Below are 20,965 nucleotides of genomic sequence, written 5' to 3' on the forward strand. Positions count from 1 at the left end.
GACCCATTTTTTGCTCGAGTAGTAATTCAATCATAAACATATTACAAGGGCACCAACTGACTCGCAGACTCCATGCGGACTAGAAAAGTAGTATAATAACAACAAGGATGCAACTATGTGTCCTTAGCTGTCCGTGTGACTACCCGCAAGAGAGTATACTTGAGGCCTAACGTTAGGTAACTTAGCTAACGTTAGATTAACATTAACTGTTGATGATAACTTCCGTTATGCCGAGGCGACGGCGAAAACACTACGTTAGAGATTTTTTTGTTATTATGAGAAGTGTAAAAATGCTTTTGGTTTAATACGAAACTGTGGCGGGTCAAATTAGACGCTACAGTCTAGGCGATAAATGGGAAACACTGCAGTCTGTTTAAGAACATAATATGCAATACTTTTCCACTCTTTGATGATATGATGAAATCATCAACCACTTGCCCTTTTTCAACAACAACACTGGGCAATATTTACCAGGGTTTTGAATCAATTCTTCACACAGGACCACCACTCCATGTGCCACCCACACAACAAAACAAAGTGCCAAACAAAGTACACCCATGAAAAATAGCGTGTCCAAAACCTAAAACACATAAAACACATGCAGAAACAATTTAAATTACATAAGTGACCACCTCTTCCCATTCACACTCACATAACAGAGAATCAATCACTGGAGAAGGTCACGAAATGTGTTCCTGCCTCAAAAGTGGTGAATAATAATCACGCAGCGTTGTGAACAACAAACAGATATCAAGAATTCTGGGAATATTCTCCTTCTCACAGCATCCTCTCATTATCAGCATTTCAAAGGGGGCGCAGCACCTCGCTTTGTCCATTGGGTGTCGCTCAGCTACTGCACCTGGTGCAGGCACACCGCCTCAACCTCCTGCTCCGATCGTCGTGGGCTCGTAATTGTCCCGGGCCAATCACAGCGGAGGGGGGCGGGTCTCCATTGTTACTACAGATACTCGAAGAAGTTTGTACCGACCTGCCGCTGCTGCACCTATGAGTCTCCACGTTAATGAATAGCCGCGGCCCGCGCGAGACGACCGAGCCGATTATGCCGAGATAAAGAGCGTCTGACTCGCGCCCCGTCTGATAATGGCATGCGATGGTTCACCCGCGGAGGATTTCCCGGACAAAGTGATGCCCAGAGCGGCTCCCTGCACGTGCACCAAGAAGTGCCGGAGTCGGAGCAGCGGTGTCGTCTTCCTGGGATTATTCCTGCTGTCGCTGTCTCTGCACGCTGTCACCCTCGTCTGCTATTTGGATCTGCGGTCCGAGGTCAAAAGGGAAATTATCCACCAGAAGCGGGACTCCATGTTGACACTTGCCGCGAGTGACCTGGCTGACCCGGCGGCGGTGCTCGCGCCCAGCCAGCCGCGACCGGACTCCGGCGGCAGCCGCGGCGGAGAGGGTCATGAGGTAAAAAAAAAAAGATCCAAGAAAAGAAAAAATGTACAAAAAAAAAAAAAAAGAAAGAAAAGAAAATGCATTGTTGTCATTCCTCGCACGGAGGCAGTTCGTGTTCATTCACCTCCGTTCAGTCCGCCCGTTCCCGTATCACGGTGTCAGGTTTTATGTCTGTGCTCTGTTATGGCATGTTTCTGGGCAACTTAGTTTACAGTAGCCTGCCACGACGTTTTGCCATCTCCGTTTCTACACAGGCGTGTTTTGAAATAGCGCTCCCGTGTGCGAGATTCCGCCTCGCGGACACGAGAGATGCACAAAGGTAGAAAACTTTAAGTATGTCACCTGGCCAGTGCCGAACACATCCGGGGTGGGGTGGTGGTGGTGGGTGGGGGGGGTTATATCAGGGAAGTTTTGGAGGTATGGTCCAAATTTTACCTTCATAAAACAAGAATCTGCTCTTCGAAAAAAAAAAAAAACAACAACAACCCACAGTTAAAGCCATTTTAGCTGTAAGCGAGTTATTTTTTCTTTAATCAAACCACACTGAACCCAATTTGTCTCCCCCTGAGGAGACAGGGGTACATGCTCCAAACTTAGGCGGGCTGCCCAGCTGCATTGACAGAGACAGGTCAGTCTGTGTGCCTGAGCAGGTGGACGGAAAACTGAACTGGATCACCAGCAGGTGCAAAGCCCGGGGGCTGATGTAAATTCATCAGGACTTAGATGGGGGCAGTTGGTACTTGGAGCAGAGCCAGCCTCATCGCACATGTGTTTTCTTTTCTGGCAGCGGACTGATTGAATGTTCACTGTGTTGTCTGTGGCTTTGGCAACAGCCCACCCACCACCACCACCACCACCACACACTCCCTAATTTCATCAGTACAAAGGGACCAAGTGTAGGTCAGTGCTCTGCATTGCTTGCTCAATTAGCTCATATGTCACCGGTTGTGTAACCTTTTCTTCGCATAGAAAAAGATCCTATGTGCAGGGGCACTGGCCGGACGTTCAGTTGTGCGGAACTGTCAACTGACTTGCCTCAGAGGAATTGAGGCGATTTAGGATGGAGGCATTTATTTTTCTGTAGGAATGAATTTCAGGATCCAGTGCTAGTATTGGGGCTTGCTCTGTATCATTTTCCTTTCACAAGTGGGAAGCGCAGCCTATTCATTTAGTCCTCAGTGTGTCCTCTGCTAAGCTTATTTTAGATAGCCGTGGTTTCCCTGGTTAGAGCCGAGTGAGATGGGCCTGGTATTCAACCCAGATGGTGACGCTTCATGAGGTGAAAGACTGTAGCCCAGCTGTAAATATTTAACAGCGCTGTGATGCTGTCCTTGCCAGATGTCTGCATTAAACAACTCTGATTACACATCCCACAGTTTACATAGTTGGAGAAACAGGAGCATGTGGCATTTGGACGCTGCGGCCGCACTTGTTAGCTTTTCAGGCATTTCCTTTGAAGAATCCCTTTTGTAGAGCTAAAAATTGTTTATTGGATTTTTCACACAAGTCCTCTTCAAAGGCACTTCAGCAGCATCAGTGAAATTTGATGTGATGTGCAGGTATACAGACAAGTGTAACAGAACATGAAAAAGTCTTCCTCGAAAACAAAGAACAGCAAAAAGTAATCAGCTATAGGAACAAATATACAAACAATGTAGACACACATCTGACATAGAGTGCACAGGCTTTGTCATCATATAATACCACTGTGTAACCACTGTTCAGATAGACTTATTCCGCTTTGTGGTTGAGTTTCATTTTTGAAAAATACAAGTGCTGGTGTTCCTCATCATGTAAAAATAGCTTTGCACACCAAATTTAGTTCATGTCAGATAGTTTTCAACTGGGCTGGTCAGTGTCGAACATGAGTCATCCTTGGTAAACGGTTCAACCAATGGAAATCCAGACCTTTTTTTTTTTTTTTTCATAACTGTCTGAATGGAAAGGGAACTTTTGCTCAGTTGAGATCATGGTATCAAGGAGGATGAAGGTTCTTTTTAATTGGAAAAAAAATTGAAAAGGAAATGAGGATTAAGCTGTAAATTTGAAAACCTTCTCGTCAATAGCAGCAAAGGTTTTATCTTTGTACTGGGCCAAGGTGCAAATGTTTTAATGAATAGGTTTGTTATGAAAAAAAAAACAAATAGTTCTGTATTTATTCTGGAGGCAAATTTAGTTTTAGTCTGGTGATATTGAATTTCAATTTTTGGTTCAGTATTATTTTTGATCAGATTGTAATCCATGTTATCCCATTTCTGTCTTGTACTCTAGCCTCCTCCCGTCACTTGTTTTACAGTCTATCACTTAAGTGGAGCAGTTAAGGCCAGTCATTTTGCACTGAGATTTAGAATTTGTAGATACATACCTGATCTGAAGGAAAGTGATTCTGGTTAAAACCCCCAAATAAGGATCCTTGCTCTACGAGCTATAATACTGCAAGTCCCTAATCAGTTTTCAGAATCTCTCTGTGAACAGAAGAGGGACTGCCTGTAACTTGGTTTGTGGGATGAAGTGAGGGAAATGAAATAAGGCAAAACAGCAAATGCTATCAGACCAAATTTGTGATAATATAACAGAATTTGAGCCCGTCTATACCAGACAGGGTGTCTAAGGAGCTTTTATTTTATCTGTTTTCTCAGATGTTGGCCCAGAAATAGAAACAATATTGTCCTGTTATCTAAACTGGCAATTGAAAGGTTTATAGATCTTCAGAGGTTTACCTAGCAATAATACTCACTGTAACATTTAATTGAGGTCTTTGTTGGAGAAATTCACTCATTTCTGACATGCCATTAAACATTATGTACCACTTAACATCTCACACTCTTTCAGATCCTTGTAGTTGCTTCTTAATGAGAGCAGATGATGTGGTCATTTATGATCTGGGTTTGGGAAGTGAACAAACAGTCGTCCCCTCATCAGCCTCAGTTGGTATGCCCTTGAGCAAGGCAGTAAATCCCAGCTGTCCAGCAGATCTGCGCAGTTCCCAACAGTAAAAAGCCCCTCCCAAGCGTGTGTTGCTCTAAAGTGCAAGGTACGCGTGTGATGCAGGGCATGACTGAATAAGAGTGCCACTCACAGTCGGCCGACCTCAGTAAGGAAAGCATAATAAAATTCAATCCACAGAATTGTGTTAGCTCAGATAGCGTTTTATTCTTGAGCCTAATATTTTCCTTATAACCATTATATGAAATAATTTTCTCTGATGTATGCCTTCAAAGTCTCACAAAGAACAGATGCTGAAACATCTGGAGTCTAGTTAACGGCTATTAAAAAAGTCAGTTTGATGGGACACAAAGTCCTCAGCAGCGTACATGCTCTGGGGTGCCGGAGTGGGCTGTCACCCTCATCTACTTTAATTGTGACCAATGCACGAGTGGTTAAAACAGCAGTATCGTGTAGAGATAGAGCGAGCCCACATATCAGGGCTTAATCGGTATGGCCACAAGTGTCATAAAAAGCACAAGGCACAGGAGGTAGAAACTTCAGAGATATGAGGCAGCAAACTTTTCCATGCAGTATAAGACTGAACTGTCTCGACAGACAGACAAAGTAGACGCCCAGTAAAGATTAAGTCCAGAGTCGCAAACATGTACCAAAATGATAAATTCTCAAGGCATTCAGCTCGGCATCACCTTGCCAGCAAGTGTTGCAATAATCGGAATTGTGACTGGCTGCTGACAGGCAACATTTCCCTTAGGCTGAGATCCACAGCTTTTTTAGATGACAATCTATGGTTGCTGGTATTAAATTACCCAAGTTATGGTTTAAAACACATGGCCTTCCAGGGAGAAGCGTCTGATACTGGCTGATGTAGGGACACTCCTTTTTGGTGATATTCAAGAAGAAAACACGCCGTCCTTGTTTTGTCCAGGAGTGTGAATCACAGGAGTATCATGAGCCTTCAGCTCTCACACAGTATGCGTGCCATTAAAGTTAGTAATGCCTGTACAGCAGTGATGGGCACCCAGTCTGCACCCGGCACCCTCAGCCACCGGCCCCTCAGTTTCACCTCCTCAACTTTTGTACCCTCACATTCTCGGCCGCAATTTAGTGACTAAATCTTGGAACAGCAGTGAAAGTTAGAGGCGCTATTGCAGCCAGGAGTATCTGTATCTGCGGAGAAAGTGTGAGCCAGAAGCAGGACTGAAGGCATGACGGTTTAAAAATATACTAGGTGTAGCTTTTATTACCATAATCAGCTTGAAATGTTACGAATGTCAGGGAATTTCAGTAGTATAAGCGCAGAAATGGGTAGAAATACAAGCCATTGTATTAGTAAGTGCTAATAGGGCCAAAAAAGGAGTCTTGTGATAGAAAATTACACATCCCTGGGGTGACTGAATTTTAGTCATATCCTCACAGAGCAACAGGGAATCGTGTCCTCTGAGCACAACAGCACTCCCAACGCTTTGAAGATTTGAAAGCCCTCTAATTAATAGCATTTTTCCCCCTTGTGCTGAAAAAGAATGGTTTACTCAATAGTTGGCACTTGGCATACATACCAACACGTTGTCATCCCGATTTACTGTAACTCTGCGTGCCTTTGAAGGGTACGAAGGCTGTAAATGTTGTAATGAAGTGAAATAAAGCAACCACGGGCGCAAAACCATTTCTCATAGTTGTATAGCGGGATACGTTTTTGTTTTTGTTTTTTTTTTGTGTGTGTGTTTTGTTGTTTTTTTTTTTTTTTTTTTTAAATCACTCTCTTGGCTTCATCTAAACCGCCAGCCGCACCAGTTTGGTAGTAGCCTAGCAGATTGCTTGTTTGTTTTTTGTCGCTGTGCTGGAGCTTAATCGTGGGCCAGAAATTGGCTGTTGAATCATGTTTGGCTGTCAGAACAGACGAAAGTGTAATGCCATATGCCTGAACATACACCCAGAATCCTTTGAGAGGTAAAAGCCCCCTATATGCCAACAGCTGGAGAGGAGATGTGGAGACACCTGCGCACCAAATGAACAGCAAACGTCGCTGCTCGCGGGAACATCTGGAGGTCTGTGTGTCGATAAACCATTCACACACATACTCCTCCGTCAGGCTGGAATTTCTGTGCTTATAAGGTCAGACATGGTTGGCAGCTGGTCAGGGATGTAGACTTTAACTACTTTGAGCTTGCCCAGCACGGCTGGCAGGGGGTGTTTGACATCATACAGGTCATCCTTCACCCCAAGGGGGAGTTCCCACATCTGAGACGAGGTATAGAAGAAACTCGAAACATAACTTTTCTTGTCTGTCTTTCAGTGGCTCTGCCTAGAAACCACACAAAGAGGCACTGGGAGTTCACACTGCTTTCGGGAGAAGGAGATTTCTCGCTGTCGGGTTGGGGGGGGGTTAATACTATTTTTACTTGAGCATCACAGATGGAAACATGGAATATGGAATCTCGTATCCCCAACTGGGGTAAACCCACCATGAAAAAAAGAGAGGTCAAAGTGTTTGTCACCAAGCGTGTCTGTCTCTTTCCTAGCAGAAAGACTGAATGATACATTGTTATTTATTATCTTTTGATCCATGCTAAGGTGCTGCACGTGTCACTGCTTTGGACATTTCAGTTAAACAAACTCCAAGCAGATGTCCAGCAGAATACAAGCTGTCTGGTCGTCTGTCCTCAGCCATTGGGGGCCTTCATACCTCGCACTCTTACCATTATTTACGCTGACACTCCAAAGTGTGACCGAAAGCGATCTTTTGTACTGCGAGGCATGACAAAAAAAGAAGGCTTTGGGTGGTCTCGTTGTGTTTCCAGTGCCGGGTTTCTCTGTCAACAGGGTTCGTGGAATCCTCCAAAGATGTGATCAGAAAACTGTCTGTTCAGAACAGACAGAAAGCGACTTTGAAAAATCTACGTTTTTAAATCCTGAAGCCTTAGTACAAAACATTTTGTTGTCAGAGCCAGTCACGTCTTGAGCGTGCTAGAGTCAGGTCAGCATGTCCTAAAGAGTTCATGTGAATGTAGGTCAACCAGAACCAGTCACATAAGAACACAGGCATTTGGTTTGTCCCGCCACTTACTCGCCCATGGGAACACACCAACACTGTAGCATAGCTTTTCTCCTGTTTTTAGGCATGAGCTCAGACCAGCTCCATCAGATCCTTTTCTTCGACTCCGTTGTTTTGGCTTATTCAAGCTACCTCAGAAATGGGTTGGGACCAGGTGCCATGTGAATGGGTATTCCTCTCAGATTAACCACAATTCATGCCCTCCTTTTGTATAAAAAGGTGAATTTTGGAGCAGTCGTGACCAGGTGACTTTCCCAAACAGCAGAAACGCAGACAAAAGTGACTTGGGTTACAGGATGGTTTACAGCCCCAATGGGACAGACAATGACTTGGTCGCTAATGAATGTGCTGGCTAACAGTGTCTCACATCTTTTCAAATGCCCAAAGTTGTCTCGGTGCAAACATTATACCCCAAGGGTAGAAAGGCCACTCGTAATATGGGTTTTGCTCTCAAAAACTTGCATCACTCATTGCTTTTGTTTGCCTCATGGAATCAATGTAAGGGTGGTCTTTGACTGGTATTAACATTCTGAGGAGAGTCTCTGTGTTCAAAGTGAATAATCAGTCTTGAATTTTCTGATATCGGAATTTTTCCGTACTCATTAATATTTTCTTGTTTTTCACCAGGAGAGGTTACTGCACAGAAATAGCGACTCCCATGCCACAGAGGATAGCAGGGGCATAACTCAGCGAGCGAAAAGGAGTCCCGGCAAGCAGCCAGAGACAGGTACAGGCAGTGCTTTTGGGTTTATCGTCATGTAGGGTCTATTATCTTAACACCTTGACATAGATGTTTGCTGATATTTAAACGTTGTTATTTTTCAGGCTTTAACTTCAAATTCAGTACATTTAATGAAAAAAAAAAAAAACACAAACTATGCTCTGGTGCACCTGCATCAGTCTATTTTCTGGATATTTACTTGGCAACAGCCTGGTCAAGTACTGGGTACTGGTTTTTGTAACTCTTGTTTGTTTGGAAGAGATTCAGTACAGTGTAAATTACAGGCTTATGGTGAGCTTAAGGCTGTTAAATTTTGAAAACAGTTTGTTAATGGTTTCTCACTTTTCTGTGGAATAGATTTTTTTACTGCTCTGTGCTTACTTAACAAAGCAGTTCCACCACATAATGTTGCCGAGTTTATAGAGCAAGAGATTAAATGGAATGGGACTGATTATTACTTGGATAGGAAACAAGGCCAACAAGGGTTTTAGGAGGGTTTCACCAATTTGAAACAGATAGCGAAGCCCACGTTGATTTCCCCCTGTCTCAAAATATCAGGTCCACGAAATATCTTTTGTATCTGTCAACTAAGCAGATTAAGGCTTTGGAATCCAGCTGTGTTATTGGTCAGGCCTGAACTGTCAGAAAATAAGACCAAAAAAAAAATCGCTTTTGAGAATTATGCAGTCCATTTAGAGAACCAGGTGGACATCTTTCATTAATTCCTCCGAAATTGATTTATCGTAATCAATAGCTCCACAGAAAACCATATGGCCAATATATCTGAATTTGCTTTTGTAGTTTTTGTTTAGAATGTGAGCTATGCAAATAAAAAAGCAAAGCCTTTGAAGTTTCATGTCTGAGTGCAACAAGTGCAGCATGATCACAAGGCATTCCAATGTCTGTGGCGTGACACTGAATACTTGGGGGGAAGTTTAGTGATTGTGTTTAAATTAGAAGAAAAAACTCACCTTTGAGACTTTCTACATAAATCAGTAAAGTCCCGAGCCTCTAAACACTAATCATTCCCAGGTCTCTCCTCTGCTCTCAGCGCACAGACAAAGGCTTTTGTAATCTCAGCCTTAGATGTGTGTTTTTGTGTGCATGTGTCGTGTGTATGTACGTGAGTGTGTGTGTGTGTGTGTGTGTGTGTGTGTGCTCCTAACGGGCACCAGATTCCAGATAGGGCTGCTCGTTAAGAGAAATCTATGCGGATGCATCCAGTCATTTAGCCAGAGGAGAAACACTGGCCATATGTTTCAGGGAGACTCAAACTGTGAGGTTTTAAGGTTAAATGGCCTTTGTAGTTGTAATGACATGGTAAACACAAAAACAGCGAGACGGCTTTTTGAAAAGGGTTCTTCAGCTGCACACAGAGCGCACACACACAGACACACACGCAGCAGCACACTAAGTGCATTTTGTCTTTCAAGCACTGACATAGATGCCCCACCAACATCCATTCGCGCACACACACACACACACTTTCATCTGCATTCTCCATCTGGGCTTAATTCAAAGAAAAGGATTTTGGCAGGATAAAGTATCTCTCTAATGATCTTCTCCAGTTCCACTGCCTGTGAATGCTTAAGGCACTTGTTCATACAGAGGAGGTGAAACCACACTTACAAATTACTACACTACAAGATACCACAGACTGACATACCTCCACTCCAGTGTACAGCGCACAACATCTGAATCTGTTATTTTAGGCTATTTAGGATACCTACATGGAATGAGCTGGATACTCGAGATGTTATCTGAGATCATAATTCTTCAGGAGACCATTTCATGCTTAATCACACTGTTTTTGTTTCTTACAGAATCGACTGGAAAGGAAAAAAGGAAAGAGAAGAAAAAAGGTAATTCAAAATTCAGCCTAAACTGTATTCGTCACTGGTTATAATGCTACCTGCTGTCTACTTTCTGGCAGTGTTCTTGAGATGTCATCCAACACTCAATAACAGTGTTTGCTTAAAGTGAATGACAAGCTTTCGATACCTCAATATGACTCTGTCCGTCATGAAAGAATTCTGACATCATTCCTGTCTGTTGCCGTTCTTCATGTCAGAATTTACAGTCTGTACAGATGTTGTAGAGACTGTAAAGCCCTTGGAGGGAAATTTGAAATTTCAGGCCTTATAAATAAAACTGATTTGACTGTCAAAATATTAACCTGCTCAGTTTTTTTTAGTTTGCCACCCATTTTGCTTTCTGTCTTTACAGGGAAGAAAAGGTCTGTGCCGGGCCCCCCTGGTCCCCCTGGTCCCCCGGGCCCACAGGGGCCACCGGGCATCCCTGGAATCCCCGGTATTCCAGGAAGCATCGGTGTGGGGCCAGCGGGACCCCCCGGACCTCCTGGGCCACAGGGACCTCCGGGCGCTCAAGGTCCAGCAGGTATAAAACTTGGAATAGAAATAAATGACACGATAACCCACTGAGATAGCCAAGACTCGGGCCAGAGATCTTGAAAACACCGCAAATTGAGAGATTTGTTCTTGGATTACAGTATTTTCCTGCATGTAGACATATTCCCACACCGGAAGGGGGCTCAAGTTGTCCAAATCAATGAAATTGGTAGTGAGAGTTTCTGATGCAGGATGTCAAACATTGTTTAGAAAAGCAGTGATTTATCTTCAAACTATGTCAGTGTTTGTTTTGTTTTAATCTTCATCTCTTCTTTGTTCCTCAGCCGTGTTGAAGGCCAGAATTTTATCATGTTTCTTTTATTGTTGCAGGGGTTCTCGATAAGACAAACACAAAGGAATTCCAGGTGTGTCACCTGTTGAAATTTAATTTCACCCCACACAAAATCACTGATGAAACAGCCGTTCTCCGGTTTTACTGTGTATCCAGATTAGTCACCAGAGATCTTTGTTTTTCAGCCTGCAGTGGTTCATTTACAAGGGCAGGAAACAACCATCCAAGTGAGAGAAGGTGGGTCTTCTGACTATCCTCAGTTTTAGTTACACCACCATGTTTGACACAAAACAATAAACATGCTTAATCCCTGTCAATGCTCTTTGTGAAAGATCTGGAACTGCGACTGTACTAATAAACATGCCTGCTCAACCTCAAAACCGTGGATTGGCAACATTTGGTTGATTTAAAATATGTCAGCACCAGAGATTCAATGTTCCAGATATTGTTTTCTTAATTTGGGCGCTTTATGGAAAGTTAATGCGATCACCTACAGAAATCCTATAGATTTTATGGTTTAATGGGCTAAATGTTGCTACCAATATTTACTAAAAGATTATGTAAGATTATAGTAACCCTAATGTAATCCTATGGCTATGACAGGATTAGCAAACAATTATAGGCTTGTATTATAAGTCAAACCCATGTTAACTCAGGTCAGGAGCAGAAGCCTCGCATGCTAGCAGGTTCAGGTTATCTTTCGTCAGTCAGTCTAAAAGGAATGTAGGCATCATTAGCAGGTCTGTATTTTCTGGCAGTGCTGAGCTCTTGTTGGTGTTAAACCCTGCCGAAATCTGTTTATGTTGACCGTTTGCCTCTTGTTTGTCTGTTGTGACATGTTTAGATCTGTCTGAAGGCATCCTTAGGAACTGGAAGATGGTGTCCATCCACCACCGTGTGTTTAAAATGCACCCTCGCTCTGGAGAGCTAGAGGTGCTGTTGGACGGTGTCTACTTCATATATAGTCAGGTAGAAGTGAGTACGGTCCTTGACGTAACTTTGAAGTTGAGAGTCCAAAGAACTGGCAGTTGTTCTGTAGTTAAGCTTAAAAACCTGCTTGCTTTGCTTATCCATAGATGTTTTGAGTTATATTATAACACATATTTCTATTTCCCCTCTCCCTGTGGCGAAATGTTGACGCTCCATAATTCAAAGCCTTGTTGACCACTCTGATATTCCAGCTGTTTCAAGCTTTACATAAGCTCTTTAATATTGTGTTGACTTGTTTTGACGATTCCTCTCAGTCTTTTGTGAATTCTGTGTCTCCCCCTCTCCACCAGGTGTACTACCTCAACTTCACCGACATTGCCAGCTATGAGGTGATGGTGGACTCCAACCCGTTCCTCCGCTGCACCTGCAGCATCGAGACGGGCCAGCGCAAGTTCAATACCTGCTACACGGCTGGGGTGAGCCTGCTTCGCGCTGGCCAGAGGATTTCCATACGCATAGTGTATGAGGACACGCTCATCAGCATGACCAACCACACCACCTTCCTGGGAAGTGTCAGACTTGGAGAGGCTCCATCTGCTGGACAGAACTGATAACTACACAGCCAACAGGCCTCTACAGAAAAGAAAAAGTTGCTCACGATGGTCAAATCAGTCCAGAGTCATACTGTCCTCTCACCCTGCCTGATCTAGGATTTCTGAAATTGATTAGATCTGTTTTTAGAAGCAACTTCTAGCCTGAGTCTTGCCCCTGTTTAGTGGGCACTTAAATCCTCGAGGTTATTAAAGTTGAGGAAGCCCCAGGGTGACTTTTGTTCACTTTCACAGCTCTGTATTAAAAAAGAACAATATAGGCTGTTATGCTTCCCCTCACATTGATTCTGTGCAAAGAGATCAGCCTTGAGGAGTCAAATCTCCTCATCAAACAAACGTTTCTATTTATAGTCACCATTTTGTGTCAACACAGACAGCATCTCTCTTTATAACAAGGAAAGACACTGCGCTGACAGATACTTAATATTTCCTTCCTTTAGGTGCTGTTGAATGATAATCTTGTATCTCCAAAAACACCAACTATTTGAAATGTTTTATTTGCAGTTTGTATACTTGGCCTTTTTAATTAATTTATAACAGTTTTAATAACAGTTATAAGTGAGTGGTTTAGAAAGGGGTTTATGCCCCTGGGCTATAAAATGATTAAAAGATCATATAAATGTTCAAAGCGAGTATAAAGCTATCTATGCAAAGCCAGGAGAACCCATTAAAACTGGAGTTATAAGATATTCACAGGGCAACAGCACTATATATTTTGCGCACATTTGCACTACAACATCCCTGCAGAATATCAGTGATATGTTTTGTTACAGTGCTATTGTTTGGTTACCATATGAATGAATCCATGTGGAAAAATGATAGTTGTTTATACGTCTCTGTATATATTGTATATAAAATGGGATATACTTTTGTAAATGGTGTTGATGGATGGATTAAAATGTTTTTCTGTCTAAATGCACTTGTCTGTCTTTTGTGTTTGTGCAGCCGGTGGTATTGATTTAAAAGGTTAAAACTTCTATTTCATATTGGACTCTGCTGGCACAAGTACTGACAAGAGCAGATGATGTCCTTCGAGTGAGGCCTTTGTCTTTATTAAAACGCGGCTTTTACTTTGACTTCAAGTTTCAAAATATCAGTGCATTTGGTCATAACTTTCATACAATCTAAATGAATTCCATCTTGAGAGGCAGAGAGAAGATAGTTCCTCATTTAGGAACTAATTTTGAAACTGAACAGTTAGGTTTCCGGGGTTAACTGATGTGTGACCTCACCCATTTGAGTAACTTGAGGACATCCAGTCTGCAAGTCTCGGTATGCTTTACAATGCTTTATTATCACTAACGGCATTTATGTTTTGTCTTAGTCTTTTCCTGGTGCATAGAGCCAGAGTTTTAGAAAATGATTTTCGAAAACTCCAAGGGGATTTAATTCAACAACTAAATCAGCCACGATCTGAGGGAGTCAATGGGAAAATGGCCAAGATGTCTAAAACAAGGGAGGTATGTCACTGATTATATAGGATGGAGTCATCTTGGACATTGTACTACTGAGATTTATGCCTTTAGTGAGTATTTAGATTGCGCTGCAATAAGAAACTGTCTCTTAATGCTTTGTTTTCTCCTAGGACATTAAGCCAAGTACTTTCCAAAAAACTCAGAGTTCTCTGAAGATGTCTTCTAGGAGAGTAAAACGGGAACAGGGCAGTTGCAGAGGTGGGTTGGAGCTGAAAACTGCAAATGTGTCCATTTGTCACAGTCTAATCTGGTAGTGAGACCATAAACAGTGTATGCTAAATTAATGAAATTAAAGTATTATGTATATTCCCCCCTCTTGCCAGCTCCACCATCATTCCTGCAGTTAACTGCTAATACTAACACACAGCCAGATATAAAAGGTAAAACTAAACTGATGTCTTTGGCTTTATCATCGCACCGTCTGCCATTATTTTGAATAAGTGTATTTTGCCTTTTCCCATAGGAAATATAACAGTGATCCCTTGGACTGTTTCTGCGCAGCAAGGAAATGCGATTTCACAAAAGGAAAACAGAATTGTTGTCCAAGAAGATGGTTATTACTTGGTGTTTGGACAAGTATTGTGTCACTGTATCTCAAGCATAACTAAGTTGATATTACATCTGATTTGTTCCAGCTTTTCAGGAAATGTTCTGCTTAATTCACAGGTTTTGTTCAAAAGCCCAAGCACAGTTATGGGTCATATTATTCGAAGTTGGGGCTCCACTAATGCAGATGCGAGGTCAACAGAGCTCTTGCGCTGCCTGCAAGAGATGCCTGATGCAACACCTGCCAACACATGCTACACTGCAGGTCAGTGAGGCTCAACTGCCGCTCTGCATTATGGTTTCTTAAAGAAATAGTTTAACATTTTGAGATATATGCTATTTTGCTTTCTTTCTGAAAGGTAGATGAGGAGTTTGACACCCCTCTCATGGCTGCAGAGTAAATATGAAGCTAAAGCCATCAGTGGGTTAGCATAGCATAGCACAAAGCCTGGAGACAGGAAGCTAGCCTGGCTCTGTCCAAAGCTAACAAAATCCACATACCAGCACCTCTTAGATGTCTAATTTGTTTATTATGTACAAAAATATAAGTCCAAAAGCAACACATGGTTGTAATAGACTATTTCTTGGCCTGGAGCAGTGACTTCCCGGAGTCTAGGGCCAAAACTAAGAAATAGGCAGGCACACCCCCCCCATAAAAAACCAGTGTCGTTTTTACACTTTTGTTTTTATACGGATTACACAATTGAGAGATAACATGTCAAATAGTGAGCTCTATTTATTAAAATTTATGGAGCCAGGGTAGCTGTTTTCCCCCAGTTAACAGGTTTTATGCTAAATTAAGATAACCGGCTGCTGGCTACACCCTCAGAATTACCAGAAAGACAAAAGAGTGGAATCATGCTTCTCATCTCACTCTTGGCAAGAAGAGCAAATAAACATTATTCCCAAAACGTAAAAAAAACCATTCCTCTAATCTAAGCAGTGTTGCCTGGCCTTGTTTACTAGCTTCAAATAGCATGGCAAATTGAAGGAAAGACATGAATGAAAGAGTAGAGAAATATTATAAATGCAGATACTTCCACATAAGGCACAAGGGGTCACTGAATGTTTATATAAGTACAAAAATCAAGTTAATAATATGCTATGACCTTCACAGTCACCATATCTCATCCGATTGAACACCTACGGGAGATTCTGGATTGACGTGCGGCATCACGCTCCACCACTTTTCTCAAAACACCGAATGGGTGCATGTCTTTTTGAAAGAACGTGGTTGTTCATCATTCAGTAGAGTTCCATAGACTTGTAGAGTCTATGCCAAGAAGCACTGAAGTACTGAAAACTCCTTACTAAGACACTGTATGTCAGTTTTCTCTTTTATACTACCTATCTTGTATCTCCCTTGATATCATGTGTTTTTTAACAGTATGTATCTGTTACAGGTATTGTGCAGCTGCATCAGGATGATGAGCTAGAACTGGTGATCCCAGACAGGCCCCAAGCCGTCATCTCAATGGACACAGACTCAACCTTTTTTGGTGTCATAAAGCTAAACTGAAGAGACAGAATGAAGACGATAACTGTGCAGCTCATTGTTGCAGGAACTGGGAAGCTGACACTGAGCTGTGTGAGGGGATGCTGATAAAGGAATGAGGGACAGCAGCAGGAAGACTGTTGGAACCTGTTACTAATCTCAGGAAAACACATCATTAGCTTCTTAAATGAACTGCCCATCTCATCTGTCAGTTTGTTTTAAGACAGTTACTTTTAAAAAATTTTAGCATCAAAGTGTGTCTTTCAGGTAGTCCACCTGGGCCTGTCCCTTTGCATTGTTTATGTGTGCTACCACCTCCTTTCATCAGTCTATTTTTACACGTCTCTTTATACCTTGCTGGGCTGCTTCCCTTCATCTCCACCTACACGCAGCCTGTTTATTTGTTCCCCTGGTTTATTTTTGAATGGTTTCCGTTTTCCTAAGATTATGTCAGGAACAAAGAAAGGTATAAATTTATATTGCTCAGGAGGTGTTTTCCTGGTTGACACGCAACTCCTCAGTACTGTAAATGCTTTAATATATCATGATGAAATCAAAGTTGTAATAAACGGGATAGTATGTCTCAATGCAAACACATTCATACTTGGTATTTCAGTTTCTAACTAATTTTAATGTGTTTATCTATGTAATAGAATTCATTTAACACAGAAATACGACCAACTTTGTCTAAAAGACAAAGTTTTTATCCAAGTTAGAAGGTCGTTTTCTAAAGCTTTATAGTAAGTGATGTACAAGTGGTCAAGTCTTTATTGTCTAAATATAGTATCCACAGTGTCCATCTGGTGTCCACAGCTGTTTTCTCTCTCCCCCCCTTTTTTTTTTTTATTAAGCATGGCTATAAGAGGGTGTGTGTGAGTGTGTATATGAGCTCTGACAACAGTAGTGATACTGTACAGTTTAACAGCAGCAGAAGCAGCAGCAGAGGGAGAATGGTCAGACATATGTTCTATAATCTCCTACTACTCTGGTCACTCAGCCATGACATTTATATAACTGGACTGACATATGATGATCCAAAGGTATGCTCAAGATGAGTAATTTAAATGTAGAATTTGTAAAATCATTGCAATTTATTCAATTTTTGTCCATAAAGTTGCACTTTTACTGGTTTTGAGAGCTGAGAAACTGCTAAGGATGTTTGACTTTGGTTTCCATGGTTCACCCTCTGATTATGATTAACTGTCTTTTCATTTAAAGGAGCAGTCCTGGAACAACCAGAACCTCTATTCTGTGCCTCTGGATTTGGATGTAAGACTTCGAAGACTAGACCTGTCCAATAACTTCATCAGACAGTTGCACACACTTGTTTTACCATACTTGGAACAGCTGGACCTGAGCTCTAACCAGCTGGAACTCATCTCCGATAGGGCTTTTGAAAACCTGGACCAACTTGAAGAGTTGAATTTGTCCAGAAATGCTCTGAACAACAACCTTGGCAGTAACAGCAAAGCTCTACAATCCATCAGTAGACTGAAGAGTTTGGATATATCAATGAATGGTCTGAGTGATGATGCAGTGGAGCTGTACCTTCGAAACAAATTTTCTCTCAATGAACTGAAGATGACTGGTAATGCTTTAACAAGACTTTCACACAGCTTGTTCAAGGAGAGTAAAGGTTTGAGGGCCATTACCATTGATGACAATCTTGTGTCAGTGATAGAACAGGGGACATTTGAACCATTGAGCCAATTAGAGAGGCTAAACTTGGCCAAAAATAACCTTGCACGTATCTGTGATTTTAAATTACACCAAGTTAAATATCTAAATCTTAGTCAGAATTCAGTGGAGTTTTTTATCACGCATGAGGATGACCAGTTGTATCAGCTTGAAATTCTTGATTTGAGTTTCAACAAACTCCTTTATTTCCCAATTGTTCCAAAGATGAACCATTTGAGGTATCTTCATTTACAGAATAACATGGTTGGTACCTTAAATTCAGAGGCTACAATGGTATCAGAGGCCAATTCTCTTTATAATGCACTTATAAATGAGAACATAGTCAGAAAAAATAACCTACACTCAAACTGGAGGCATTTGCCGCTGATTTATATTGACCTGAGCTATAACCACTTCAGGTCTTTCCCGCTGGAGACTTTAAGCCTTCTTTCATCTTTAGAAACCTTGAATTTCAGTTACAACTGTCTGCAGAACATTATCTGGAATATTAGAAATTACAGTGATTCAGGATACCGTCGGCAGCTTTTCTTTCCCTCCTTAAAGCACCTCGACCTGCAAAGCAATGGACTCGTATATATTTCCCCGCTCTTTCTCAATGCACTCACACAAATAGATACACTAAATCTACAAGACAACTCTGTACAGCCTTGTGCTCTTGTGGACCATTTGAGAGGCTCTCAGTCAACACAGCAAATAAACCTCAACACATCCTGTGTTGCCTTTGGGCAGTTAAGGACTCTGAAACACCTCAGCCTTAAAGAAAACAATATAAAAATGCTTCATCCAAACACATTTCAGGAAACCTCTTTGGTTTCCCTCAATCTCGCAGGAAATTCACACATGGCAATGCATGTGAGTGCACTAGAAGGTGTGCAGAAAACTCTTCAGTCCTTGATTATCAGTGAAATCAACATGACCGGCTCTGATCTGTCTTTACCCTGTATGCCAGCATTAACTCAGCTGAACATGTCAAACAACCATCTTGATATTATACCCAGCAGTTTAAGCTGCTCTCCTCTGAGAGAAATCGACATAAGAAATAATTTTTTTGTGACTTTAAACCATTCTTTGATTCATTCTTTATCTGCACATCTTAATCTCATGTATATTAGTGGAAACTATTTCAACTGCTGTGACAGTAAATGGCTGACAGTCCTAAATGAGTTGAAAATAAAACTGCCTGATATCAGTGACGCTGAATGCTTTACAGGTGATAGTAACATCATGATGACAGAGTATCTGAAAAGCTCTTCAATGTATTGTTTATTTCACAGAAAAGCACAGGAAGTTCGTTTTGGACAAATGTTCATTGTTGTGTTATTTCTATTTGTGACATTAACAGTGTTCATCATATTTACCAGGAAACTATGTCACACAAAAAGATCATTTGCAGTGTGATATCTGAAATCTGTTATCAATGCTGTATTTTGCACATTGCTCAACATATTGTTTACATCAAGTCAGCGAACCGAATACAGTCAGTGAGAAACTGCAGTGTAAACAGACAGTAACTGGAGCGTAATTCCTGTGAGTATTACTTTGCATTAAGCATTTACAGAAGTGCGGCTTAATGGCTGCTTAGGCTGTAAAAACTAACAGACTTTCAGTTGAGTAAATGCAGTTACGAATTCAAAATCAGACACATGCATCTACTCTCACTCTATTTAAGCTTTCTCCTTTGACTCCACTTCCCATTACTAGTCTGTCAAACATGTATCGTGCCGTGTGACCTGCGGAGCTAAGATGTTGTGATGGAAATTGGCTTTATCGACCCCTAGGCCATATTTGGTTACAGTGCGTGCCAAATTACTAATCATGCGGAGAACTTCTTGCCTGTCCTTCATTGTGAAATGTTTGTTTACAACTAAAAGTTTAACCTTGGCACAAAGTTTTTATGATGTCCATGAAGCCTTGCACAACATTCTCAGAATCAAGACTAACCTCAAAAATTCAATACAACGCCAATAAGAAACCTTGTAAAAGTTTCCGTATAAACATATGTATATATTTTCAAATAAATAAAGCTTATTTGACAGCCTGTGTATACAAGATCCATTTCAAATATATATAACACTATCTGCAACTGTCTGTGTTTTGTGATTTATAATTTATGTGGCTCTGACCCTGGGAGTAAATGTGGCAAATATGCTGTTCATAACAAACATGCTGAACCTAATAAACAGAAAGTGTTGCCGATCTTCATTTCTGTACCTGCAAAAAAAAAATCACTGAGGTTCTGGGGGGAAGAACTTTGGGTTCTTTGAACTTCTATTTTTAGTTGAGCCACTTGAATCCCACCAAGTCATGAAGTATTGAATGGAAGGCTACTATCATTGAGTGTGAGGTGCATTCTCATACAATAAATCTGGTCCACTACTCAACCCCTCTATGTAACACATAATTATTAGCATGAGGTTAAACTAACAGTGCATGAACACACTTTGAATGGTATCCCACACTGCTGATCCACAAATAATGGGGTGAGGTGACTGCTGGAAAAAAAAAAAAAATAGTGTAGGCCTAATTACATGTTGCAGTATAAAAATACATCTGAATCGGAAAGGTATGAAACATTCTGAAGATTTTATAACAGTCTGAGCAAGTAGCTTTGGGAGCACCAGGGAGAAACGACTTTTGCAGGATATCCTGTTGAGCAATCCTCCTTTAAACTGATTCAAGTGCCATTTTGCAATTCTTATGCCCTCTACCTCTTTGTCCACTGGCTAGAGCCATGCATGTGATTCCAGCATTAGTATCAAAACAGGCAGGGTGCCTATCAATCTAGCTCTTGAGCAATATAACTGTAGGAAATGTCTTTGTGGCCCCACCTACAAGATTTAGGTACTAGATCAAGTAGCAGCTTGACAAGTTCAAACAAAGAGCACCCGAAGAAAAGAACACTGTGTGTATAGTATTCCACGTAAAGCCATAGGAATGCAAGTAGCAAATTGTATTCATTCTTCTACCTGGCGGTTAGTGGTAGCTGGCATTTGGATATTAGCAGCAGCCTGTTTGTTAGCACATTGAAAACTGTCATACTCTCCCTCTAGGGTACCTTTATTTCCAGTAAACCTCATAAAGAATGATCAACCTTGCCCAATTAAACCTGATGCGATGAAAATCTCTCTCTAAAAAGATAATCTTATCTTACATTAGTGATATCTGGTTCCTCAAACGTAGCACATATCATACATCTTGTCTGATCCAGAATTAAATCATTTGTTTTATCTGTTCTACTGTAAACTCATTCCTTGATAAAGTAACTATCTCAGCAACCAGCTGTTTGTTCTGCTCTAATTTTCTGTGTTTGCTCTATGATCTATTTAGAAATATGCTGAACTGGAATTTCATTAACATATGCATTTTGCACTTTCT

At 41.4% G+C, this 20,965-nt stretch overlaps 3 protein-coding genes across 4 annotated transcripts; all 3 read left to right on the forward strand.

Moving 5' to 3' along the window:
• Nucleotides 1-849: 849 nt before the first annotated feature.
• eda (ectodysplasin A) lies at nt 850-13,262 on the forward strand. Of its 2 annotated transcripts, none has more exons than XM_040119123.1 (8): nt 850-1,425; nt 8,042-8,141; nt 9,959-9,997; nt 10,362-10,532; nt 10,874-10,908; nt 11,021-11,072; nt 11,680-11,810; nt 12,116-13,262. In XM_040119123.1, exons 1-8 carry the CDS (start codon nt 1,102-1,104, stop codon nt 12,374-12,376), a joined length of 1,113 nt encoding a protein of 370 aa, XP_039975057.1. In that variant the 5' UTR covers nt 850-1,101; the 3' UTR covers nt 12,377-13,262. The 2 variants fall into 2 exon arrangements, with proteins under 2 accessions (XP_039975057.1, XP_039975058.1); XM_040119124.1 differs by having other exon boundaries at nt 11,680-11,804.
• Nucleotides 13,263-13,612: 350 nt separating this feature from the next.
• On the forward strand, nt 13,613-16,730 carry LOC120784926 (tumor necrosis factor ligand superfamily member 13B-like). Its single transcript, XM_040119075.1, has 5 exons — nt 13,613-13,836; nt 13,962-14,049; nt 14,175-14,231; nt 14,315-14,662; nt 15,801-16,730. Exons 1-5 carry the CDS (start codon nt 13,651-13,653, stop codon nt 15,914-15,916), a joined length of 795 nt encoding a protein of 264 aa, XP_039975009.1. The 5' UTR covers nt 13,613-13,650; the 3' UTR covers nt 15,917-16,730.
• LOC120784925 (transforming growth factor beta activator LRRC33-like) lies at nt 16,727-19,788 on the forward strand. Its single transcript, XM_040119074.1, has 2 exons — nt 16,727-16,932; nt 17,111-19,788. The coding sequence occupies exons 1-2, from the start codon at nt 16,777-16,779 to the stop codon at nt 18,986-18,988; spliced, it is 2,034 nt and encodes a 677-aa protein (XP_039975008.1). The 5' UTR covers nt 16,727-16,776; the 3' UTR covers nt 18,989-19,788.
• Nucleotides 19,789-20,965: the final 1,177 nt, after the last annotated feature.

The sequence above is a fragment of the Xiphias gladius genome, chromosome 23 (assembly GCF_016859285.1).
Source record: "Xiphias gladius isolate SHS-SW01 ecotype Sanya breed wild chromosome 23, ASM1685928v1, whole genome shotgun sequence".
In the NCBI taxonomy this organism is placed as follows: Eukaryota; Metazoa; Chordata; class Actinopteri; order Istiophoriformes; family Xiphiidae; genus Xiphias; species Xiphias gladius.

What these genes read in the sequence shown, in the direction of transcription:
- LOC120784925 (XM_040119074.1), top strand. Translation starts at nt 16,777, where the DNA reads ATGAGCTCTGACAACAGTAGTGATACTGTACAGTTTAACAGCAGCAGA. An exon ending in TGACATATGATGATCCAAAG is followed by an intron (nt 16,933 to 17,110) that starts GTATGCTCAAGA and finishes TTTCATTTAAAG; the next exon opens with GAGCAGTCCTGGAACAACCA.
- eda (XM_040119123.1), top strand. Translation starts at nt 1,102, where the DNA reads ATGGCATGCGATGGTTCACCCGCGGAGGATTTCCCGGACAAAGTGATG. An exon ending in GGGCGCTCAAGGTCCAGCAG is followed by an intron (nt 10,533 to 10,873) that starts GTATAAAACTTG and finishes TTATTGTTGCAG; the next exon opens with GGGTTCTCGATAAGACAAAC. An exon ending in AACCATCCAAGTGAGAGAAG is followed by an intron (nt 11,073 to 11,679) that starts GTGGGTCTTCTG and finishes TGACATGTTTAG; the next exon opens with ATCTGTCTGAAGGCATCCTT.
- LOC120784926 (XM_040119075.1), top strand. Translation starts at nt 13,651, where the DNA reads ATGCTTTACAATGCTTTATTATCACTAACGGCATTTATGTTTTGTCTT. An exon ending in AGATGTCTAAAACAAGGGAG is followed by an intron (nt 13,837 to 13,961) that starts GTATGTCACTGA and finishes GTTTTCTCCTAG; the next exon opens with GACATTAAGCCAAGTACTTT. An exon ending in CAACACATGCTACACTGCAG is followed by an intron (nt 14,663 to 15,800) that starts GTCAGTGAGGCT and finishes TATCTGTTACAG; the next exon opens with GTATTGTGCAGCTGCATCAG.